General features: G+C 60.2%; 1 protein-coding gene across 1 annotated transcript; it reads left to right on the forward strand.

The window, feature by feature from the left end:
* Positions 1-4,290: 4,290 nt before the first annotated feature.
* NKX6-3 (NK6 homeobox 3) lies at positions 4,291-8,417 on the forward strand (the record flags this gene model as incomplete). The annotated part of the gene is made up of 3 exons (XM_082715634.1): positions 4,291-4,672; positions 6,659-6,828; positions 8,178-8,417. The coding sequence occupies 3 exons, from the start codon at positions 4,291-4,293 to the stop codon at positions 8,415-8,417; spliced, it is 792 nt and encodes a 263-aa protein (XP_082571760.1).
* Positions 8,418-10,130: the final 1,713 nt, after the last annotated feature.

The raw sequence follows: 10,130 nt of genomic DNA on the forward strand, positions 1-10,130 counted from the left end.
AATCTGAGGTGAGGACCCCCCCCCCAGGCTCAGCTGTAGGGCTCCAAGGGAGCCACGCCCCCTCTGAAAGGGTGTCCTCTCAGCTGCGGGCGGGCCGGTGGCTGCTGTCCCAGGATCGCACCAGCATGTTCAATAGAGAAGAGGTTTCCTATATCTTCAAGCACTTCTATCATAGTCTGTGTTCAAAGTGTAAACTGTACAGTTATCAGCCTTGTGTAAATGAAAAAACAATAAATACTATGCAAACCAATAGAAACACTTTAGCAGTATGTACAAAGCACTAACAGCTCAGCTCCTGAGGACTTCTCCAGGCTGCGGGAGAAGGAGCTACAGCCTGTCTTTCAGTGAAAGAGGAAGGAAGTGAGTAGGGCTAGTGAATGTATCTGCCAGTTCTTAGAAGTCAGCCACCCCCCCCCCCAAAAAAAAGGTCTCCCAGAGCCAACTTGGTGCTCTAAGTCCACGCAGCCCACAGGATGGGGGGCCAAGGCCCGACAGCCTCAGTGCCCCGACTCTGACCAAGCCCCTCTGCCCTACTCAGAGAGGCGGGCGAGGGCCCCACTCCCGACCACAGCGCAGGGAGGGCTTGCCGGGGAGGAGAGAGCAGCTGGCCACCTGGAGGCCCAGGCGAGGAAGGAGCTCCTCCTAGGCCAGGCCCTCGGTCAGGTCAGGAAGGAGGCCGGTGGCTGGCTGTTCCTCTGTTCCTCGCCTCGGTGCCACCAGGGGACAGCCTTAAAGTGACAGTGGCGCCTCCGGCAGAGCGAGGCCCGAATCAGCACAATCCGCCCCGCCCGGCCTGGCGGGCGCCCTCTAGGGCCAGGAGAGAGACCGACCGGCGGGCTCGGGTCGCTCGTGAGAGCCTTTGTTCCTGGACGTCCGGCCGCCTTCCTCCCCGGGGGCCGCGGACACATGAGACCTTCCGAGTAGCACAGAAGCCCCCTACGACCGCGCGCCGCGGCCCTGGTGCCCGTCACCAGCGCACTGCTCTCCCGGCGGAGGCCACGGGGACCCGCGCGCCCGGGGGCGGCCTGGGCGGCCGGGCGGCTGGCGCTCCGCCTTCCGAGGGGCAGGCCGGGGCGCGGAGGCCAAGCGGGCGCCCAGGGCTGCGGCCCCAGCCCCCGCCCGAGCGCCGGGCTCCTCCGCGTCGGGCCGGGTCGGAGGGGCGCGCCTGCCGGAGCCGGCGCGCTCGGACGGGGGTTGGGGGTCGGGGAGTGGGGCGCCGGGGGCGGGGGCGCGGCGCTCCGGAGTCCCGCCGCGGGAAGACAGGCGCAGGGCCCGCCTCCTCCCCTCCACCCCGCGCCGTCCCCCCAGGCCGCCGCCGCAGCCCGCCCCACTAGCCCTCGTAGAGCCCCCGCGGGGCTCCCGCGGCTCCAGTCTATGCTTTGGCACCTTCCGCTGCGTCTGGCATGGCTGCTTGGCCCGCCGACCCCAGGCCCTGGGCGGCATGGCTGCGCGCTCCAGTTGCTAGTAGGAGCTGTTAGAGGAGGAGTTTGGGGTCTCCACACGATGCCTAGAGAATGCTGCAGTCTGCACCTTAGACGCTTTTTAGAAGTTTTGGAATTACCTTGATTTTTTTAATTGTTATGAAAAATGACTCTTTTCTTGACTCTCCCCAATGCTCTGTTATTGGGAGGGAATCCCCCCAGCCAATCGGATGTATAGACCATTCTCCCTACACCAGCTGAACAAATGTCAAAATTAATAAAGAAATGGACTCACAGCACCGGACTCCATCTCTCCTTCCTGGCTCTGCCCTGGGGGAATGGGGGGGTGGGGTGGGGGCTGGGGCAGGAGTGAAGCTGGGGTTGGGGCCTGAAGGGGTCTGGAAGTGGGATCAGTCAGCAGGGAGGCCTGCATCGCCTGGGGGTGGGGGGCGCTTCTGGAGACCTGGGCAGTCCCTTCATCAGACCACCCACCCTGGGAGAAGCTACCAAACCTCTGGGCTTGGTGGGAGATTTCTGTCTCCTAAGGATTACCGTGATGTGGGGGCAAGTCCAAGGTGGGTGGAGGAGGGCAAAACACCTCAGGGTGCATGACTGACCCACAGCAGACACTAAGGGGGACCCCGCCCCCAGTCCCCGCCCCTCGTGAAGGGCCTCCGCGCCCCTCAAGGTCATTCAAAGTTCAAGAACTTCTGAGAAGATTGCCCTGTTCCTTCATAGTTCCTAACACCTCATGAGGCTGGCCTAAGTTTTCTCATCTGTCAAATAGAGAAATGGATCAAACAATTGCTAAGGTCTCTTCCGTATTTCATCCTGGGAATCCCAAACGTGAATGCCTTTGTCAAGCTTGGCATTAAATAGGAATCAAATCATTTGCTGCAGCTTTTCTTCCTCATAAGTTCCCATCCTTAGGGGCTGACCGAGTCATAGTCGCAGGATCATCAACTGCATGGCCCAGGGGGGTTTCAAAAGCTCAGTTTCAGGATCACAGTTGCCTGGGGTGGGGTCAGGCGGCCAAATCAGAATTAAGTCTCCCAAACAGTTGTGATGGGCAGCCTAGTAGCCCAGTCAACTCAGAGGTGTAAGATCCCTTTTTCCGGTTTTTAGTCTAAACTTCTAGAGAAATCATCTCCACAGTGTAAGGTCTTTCGTGCATTAACCTACCTCCTGTACACTACAGAGAACATGGCTAGAGCAACCTGTTCCCCAGGAACATAACAGCCGCATGGGGAGAGGCAGGCTCTGTGTGAGAGGGGGGCCCTCCCCAAGTTCTGGGTCCAGATCTCCAACTAGAAGCCGAGGAGAAGGTCAGCGAAGGGCCCCTCTTTTCTCCCACCTGCCACACAGTGGGACCACGGCGTGTTGAGACTGCCAAGGAGCCCACAGCCTGCTCAGGAAAGACTTTGGAATTGCCCGGCAGAGGAGGGACAGAAGTCCGTCTGCCTGACAGTCCCTAATGTCCTGTCATTTTACATGTTCAGACCAGGGGCATGCTGGTTTCCACTTTAAAAAACAAAAACAAGAACTGCCCATACAAAATCAACAGAGTATTCCCCCACAGCTTCCCTGTTTGTAAAGTGGAAGATGGCCCCCAGTAGAGCCTTGCATGTTGTAAAAATCCATTAGAAAGAAAGGCATATGGGTGTCCCACCATCAAATAATGACTGTGCACCAACCAAATGCCTGCCAGGGGGACCCACCACTGACTCAACAGCGGTCTCAGTCATCAGAGCTTTCCAACCCAGCTGCCGAGCCAGACAGAACATGGCCCTGGCTCCAGCAGAGGCACACATGATTCCTCAGAGGAGTTAGATGGAAGAACAGAGGGCATCAGGAAAGGCTGCTCAGAGGCAGAGGTGGGAAGAACACAGGCACAGCAGGGGCAGGCTCCACTCCCCCACCACCCCCCACCTCCCACTCCCAGGCTCTCAGGCCAGGGGCAGAGATTCACATCCCCACCCCCCACCACCCTGGGCCAAAGCCCAGCCTCCCCACTTACCCATCCCAGCTCAGAGGAAGGAAGAGAAGCATCCACACTCAGACTCCATACTCCTCCACTGGCTTGGGTACTGCACATAAAGGGGTCTGGGCACCCTGGGACAGTGCCTCCGGAGCCTGGCCTCCTCACCCTCAGGGGAGCAGCTGCAGGAGCTGTAACTTCCAGCTGCCTCGGGAGCCTCCAGGGGCCCCAGATACCCTCCTTTCCCTAGATGCTGCGCTTGGGGGACCAGGAGCCTGTAGACCCTCTGAGAAGGAACAGAGCTTCCAGCGCTCATCCTCTCTCTCTCTCTCTCTCTCTCTCTCTCTCACACACACACACACACACACACACACACACACTGGCTGATTTTACAGTCAATCTTTCAAAGTGCAATTTGTCTTGGAAAAGCCAATGTGAGGCCTGTGTGGGTTTCGACCAATGGCGCCGCGTCTCTCACCGCTCAGCCAGTCTCGGGTCTGTATTCTAATGGGCCATATCTTTATCAGGGAAATGTTGCTTCCCTGAACTTAAAACTTCTCATGGAGGGTCCGCAGACTTACAGGCAGAGGAGGGGTCTGAGCTAAGGCTTGGGGAGCCACCCTTCTCCAGGAGGGACAGGGACAGAGCCAAGGGGCGCCGGCGAGGCCTCTCACCTGCTCCAGGAGCACCTGACTTCCGAGTCACTGACGTAGGTGCTGGTGCCCCGGAGCCAGGGCCGGGCCGGATGCCTTAGGTAGGAGGGCAGTCTGGGGATCGGGCCGCTTTTGACCCTCCAAACCTGCCATGGGCTTCTGGGTCAGAGCTCGGGGTCTCTGGCTTTAGGGTCCTGGATTTGGGCTTCTGACCTTCCCTCACCCTGACCCGAGGATCATGGAGTCCAACCTGCAGGGGACGTTCCTGCTCAACAACACTCCACTGGCTCAGTTCTCGGAGATGAAGGCCCCCGTGTGCCAGTACTCCGTGCAGAACTCCTTCTACAAGCTCAGCCCTCCGGGGCTGGGCCCCCAGCTGGCCGCCGGCACCCCCCACGGGATCACGGACATCCTGAGCAGGCCCGTGGCCACGCCGAACAGCAGCCTCCTCTCCAGCTACCCCCACGTGGCAGGCTTTGGTGGACTCAGCTCCCAGGGGGTCTACTATGGACCCCAGGTGGGGAATTTTCCCAAGGCTGGCAATGAGTACCCCACCCGGACCCGGAACTGCTGGGCGGACACGGGCCAGGACTGGCGAGGCGGGAGGCAGTGCAGCAACAGTGAGTACAGGGCAAGGCTCCGTCCCCCCCACCCCGGCCCCCAGGTCCTCCCCACCCCCACCACCCACAGGATCTGGGGAGGAGGAGGTGTGGGAAGCAAAGGGAAGGCTCCCAGGGCAGTCCTTACCTGCCATCCACCTCTCCTCAGCCACCTGGATCTAGGGCTCACGGGGAGCACATGACTGAATACTCCCCTTCCGGATCCACCCCAGCTCTACCTGGACAGGTGTCTTGCCCCTCACTCCCTACCCTTACCAGCGGCCGCCTTAGCTGCTTTCCCTGAAAACCCGGGGATCTCCTGGGCTGGAGAAGACCACATAACCCACATTTGCCCTATGTAGGGTCCACCTGGCCACCCAGGTTCCTTCTCCCACCCAGAACCCATGTCACATCTTCACCTAAAGTGGGCCAGTGCTGTTCCCTGTGAGAAGCGGCCCCAGCGTCACCTTCCCAGAGAGCCCATTCCTGCCCTGACACCATTTAGGGCCACGGCATGCACGGCGCCTCCATCTTGGTCCTGCCTGCCATCAAGGGGGCAGCTTCCCACCATCCTCCTCGGGGCTTATGGCAGCAGGAGCAGTGATGGCCGCCCAGCCTCCACGAGCAGCTGCCGAGTCCAGTCAGACTTGGTCCTAGCTGTTGGAGAGGGGGGTGTCACCCTACCCTACCTTGCCCAAATCTGTTTTCAGAGAATGGGTGTGGGCACCCCAGGGCTCCAGGCAGGGCCCAGAGATGGTGGCAGGTCGTGCACGGGCAGGTGAGGCTCACCGGGGAGGCAGGGAAGTGACCGGAATTGCAGGAGTCATCCGCGTGCCAGGGAGGCCCAGCCAGGAGCAGGCCGGGGCAGAGGCGGAGGGCACTTCCGCTTCTCTCTGACCTCGGGGCTGCCCCACTGCAATAGGGGCAGTCCCCTATTTGGGGTTTCCCACCAAGGAAACCCCAAATCACGCCTGCCTCCCCATCTGCTGTGCTGCTCGGGGTGGTCACACTGCCTGACAGCACACCCCTCACTCAGCCTGAAGCATGGCGGGTTCCACGCAGGTGAAGACCTCCTCTCTGAGAACTGGTTTTGGGGGTGCTCTGGGCCTTGGTCTCTCTCACCTCCATCTCCCCCTCCCCGCCACCACACACACACTCTCTCCACACTCCTACTCTTCAATCCCAAGTGCACGGCCACACACAGGAAAATATCTAAGTCAGTGGTTGAACTGACACAAAGGGACAGAGGACTGCAGAGGACAGTCTTTTGGGAAGGTTCTGCCCCAACCAGTGCCTCAGTTTCCTTCTCTGTAACATAAGGAGACAGAGCATGAGCTGCTGGGCTGCACAGAACAAGGCCCAACAGGTGGGCCTTCGGCCTCCCCGGAGCCCTGCTGCCCTCCAGCCCTGCTCCTGCCTGAGCAGCTGTCCTAGCCAAGCAGGAGGCAGGGTCCTAGTTCTTTGTGGTTAGGGTCACATGACCTCTAGGCCTGGTGACAAGGGAGTGCAGTAACTTGGGGCCTAAAGCTCTGGTTTTGCCAGGAACCTGGAAAATGGGACCCCAAGAACAAGGGATTAGGCGGGGAAGGAATTCCCAGATCCCCGGGGCCCTGACTGTTGGTGGAAGGTCCCTAGTCTGTGTCTTGGTGAGAAAACTGAGAAGACCGAGAAGAGCCTCCTGGTGTTGCCCCTGGAGAGAAGGCAGCATCACTGAGTAGGAAAAACATTACAGAGTGAAGGAGCCCAGGGCAGGCTTCAAGCACCGTCTCCCCCTAAATAGCTCTTATCTGGGCCAGGTGCCCTCTCGGGGGTCCCTGTCCATCCAGACAGGGCAGAGATCACGGTCACTACTGTCTGAACGCCAGGAATGCTGCTTGTTAGCGGTGTCACAATGCCCCCACAATCTCAGTGGCTTCTCTGTAGGAGGGAGCTGGCCTCAAGGGCAATGCAGGATAGGGCTGGTACCCTACTCATCCTGCTAACCACGCGTTTTCCTCCTCCTGCCAGCCCCAGATCCCCTGAGCGACAGCATCCACAAGAAAAAGCACACCCGGCCCACCTTCACGGGCCACCAGATCTTTGCCCTGGAGAAGACCTTTGAGCAGACCAAGTACTTGGCTGGCCCTGAGAGGGCACGGCTGGCATACTCACTGGGGATGACTGAGTCACAGGTCAAGGTGAGTTTCTGCAGGAGAAGGTGTCTGCCCTACAGGGAGCAGCCAGCCAGTGGAGGAAAGGCAGCTTTGCTCTCTGGTGGCGGTGGTGGGGGTAAGAGGGGCGACTCTGGCTCTCAGTGGGAAGCTGTCCTGCTGTCTGGGCACGGCCTGCCCACCTCGCCCTAGAGACGGCAATAATGTCCATAACCCAAAAGATGGCTGTCAGTACTGCTATCTTTCTGTTGGGAGAACTTTGATTTCAGGAGCTCATTTAAAGCCTCCCAGCAACCTGGAGGTGGGGAGTCTTATCGCTCAGGGTCACCTGGCTGGTAAGTGCAGAGCTGGGGCTCAAAGCCAGATCTGTGCGACATCCACCTAATGCTTTCCCCTCCTCTGCATTGTGTTGGCCAGAAATTTCGAGGGCTGGTGGCGGCCTCTGGCCCGTATCAGGAGTCAGTCTCCGGGCCATATTGGAACTGAATTTATAGGCTTGTTGCACCAGCAGGCGGGAGGGGCCGGCCTTGGTTTGCCAATAAGGTGAAGATAACACCTCCTTCCAGGTCCATCCAAATGAAGCTCGGATGGGGTAGGGGGGGTAGGCAGCCTCCACCCCGCAGGCAAGGACGACGGCCACGGAGCCTGGAATCAGTGATGGGACTTCTCCCTCCAGGCTCCCAGACGCCATCCTGATGCTAGATCTCTCCTGAGACACTTTGGGTGGGCGGCCTCCCAAAAGAACGTTATGACCGAACTGCCCAGCTCTGTGACATGGTGACAGGTTCAAGGGTAGAAGATGGAAGCACGAGGGCGGGTTGGGACCACCTCTGGGCAGGGCCAGCATCACCAGCCACCTGCCCCGGCAGACTTCGGATCTGCTGAATGTGAGTGGAAGGAAGCGAGGGCCCCCTTCCATACTTTTCTGCTCCTTTAGGTACTTTTCTGCATTCTTCAACTATCTTAAGCAATGAAAATACGTTACTTTTATAATTGGGGGAAATTACTCATGAAGTTCAGGGAAGGTCCATGGAGCTGAAGAAGGGACGACCCTTGAGCACCTACTGAAGGCCCCCACCTGGGCATTCCGGCATCTTCCATCCCAGTGCCCCGGGGGGCAAAAGAGAAGATCCACCGCGAGGAGGGTCTGGCTTAGCAGAAAGGGCTGCGGCACTGACCCGCGTTCGTTTTTACTTTACCCGCCACCTTCCGCCGCACAAACGGCGTGAATATTACCACCTGGTCTATCACTGGGCCACTTATTTTACTATAAAAGTAAGGATCGACGGTCCTTGCCGCCCGGTGGGGTCACCCTCCTAAAGGGGGTCCCCGCGTGCGCTGTGGGCGCACCATCCTCAGCCTCCTTCTCCACCCAGGTGTGGTTCCAGAACCGAAGGACCAAGTGGCGGAAGAAGAGCGCCCTGGAGCCGTCGTCCTCCACGCCCCGGGCCCCGGGCGGCGCGGGAGCGGGCGGGGAGCGCGCCGCCTCGGAGAACGAGGACGACGAGTACAACAAGCCGCTGGACCCCGACTCAGACGACGAGAAGATCCGGCTGCTGCTCCGCAAGCACCGCGCCGCCTTCTCGGTGCTCAGCTTGGGCGCCCACAGCGTCTGACGCCCGCCCCCATCCCCGCCCCCGTCCCCGTCCCGGTCCCCGTCCCGGTCCCTGTGCCCCGGCTGCAGCCCCTCCGCTGCCCCGCACGGGGCTCCGCGCGCCCCCCGCCCCCATGGCGGAGGAGGAGGCGGTGGAGGCGGAGGCTGCGGGAGGGCGAGAGGGAGGAGGCCAAGGGGCGCGGGCCGGGGCGGCGGCGGTGGGGCCAGCCCCGCTGAGGGAGGAGGGAGTGGGGAGGGAGGTCCAAGCCGCGTAAGACGCGCCCCTGGGCCGACGATCCCGCTCCTCTGGGGCCCAGGCCTCGGCCTGCCCGCTCCGCAAACGCGTTGAGTGCACAGGTAGATGCAAATGACCAGGTTCTGCCACCAGGAAAGTGGCTGGGGGTTCCGGACGTGCCATTGGGATCCAGCTGCTGCAGGGGGCCCACCCCTCGGAGGCAGATGGCCAGGGCAGAAGTCTCCCTTCTGGTCTGGGAGCTGAGGACCAGGGTGCTGGGTCCGAGTGGGCTCTTGGCTGACCGCAGAAGAAAAGAGGGCATGTCCAGGTACCCTCCTCCGACCTTGGCGTAGGAGGGAACCCCTGGAGGGTCCAGAACGAATGACAGAACCCGGACTGGAGGAAATCCACCTCAGTGAGGGGAAGTGGGTCCCAGGGAAGGAGAAACGCTCCTGACACCCTAACTCCAGGGTCACAACTCCCTCAAGGGCCAAGTCCTCCCAGACCCCTTTCTTCCTCCATTCTGCCCTCAGCAGGGATTCCCCAGAAAGAGACAAGACAGCGTGTCCCCCCCCCCACCCCCCCCACCCCCGCCACGTTCCGTTGGGCTGAGAAAAAGGGAGGTTGGAGGCAGAGAAAGATGAGAGGATCTGAGGGGCGGATGCTGCCTCCTCCAGAGCTGCCCACCTAGGGTTCCCTCCGTGCTGATACAATGGACAAGATTACCTGGAGAGAGGGGAGCTTGGCACAGCTGGAAGGGACCTCAGAACCCCCTGCTTTGCCAACTGGGGCCCACATAGGAAGGGGGAGGACCCTGCAGGGACGGGCTGCACCCAGGGCCTGCATGGACTCCTGCTCCAGGTCCGTCCTTTCCTTAGACTGCCCGCAGCCTGGCAGTGGGGGTGGTGTGTGCTGGACACTGGCTGGGTGGCATTTTTTAGCCCAGGTGACTCGTAGTGGCCGGCAGGTGGGAGAGGTGAGGGAGGCGGGTGAGGACTGGCAACCCAAAAGGGACGCAGCGTTTGCCCACCTTTACTGGCTTTGACAATATAAAGAATAAAAATAAAAGTCCCAGAAACTTCCCCATGGCGGCTGTGCTTCTGTGAAACTGGCTGAGGAATCCCAGCCATGGGGACTCTGAGGGGCCCTGGCTGGGGGTGGGGGGTGGGCGCAGTGGGCAGGCTTCTCCACTCCCAGGATGGGCGGGTCTGAGCTTGAGCTCAGGGAGTCTGGAAACCTGGCTTCACACTGGTCAAGTTGAAATCTCATGGCTCAATGCCAGGCACCGTCATAGGTGCTGAGAAACCCAAGACTGGAACAGGGTTCCTGACCTCCAGGAATTCATAGCCTACTGGGGGAAAAGGTCCATTTGGGGAAGTAGGTACCATAAAGAACAGCTGCGGGGGTGGGGGGCAGAATAAAAGCACTAATGTTAATTGAACACCCCTACTAAATTCTCCCACGTGGAAGGCCTGAATGACCTTACTTGACCTCACAAGG

The sequence above is a fragment of the Mustela nivalis genome (assembly GCF_964662115.1).
Source record: "Mustela nivalis genome assembly, chromosome: 20".
In the NCBI taxonomy this organism is placed as follows: Eukaryota; Metazoa; Chordata; class Mammalia; order Carnivora; family Mustelidae; genus Mustela; species Mustela nivalis.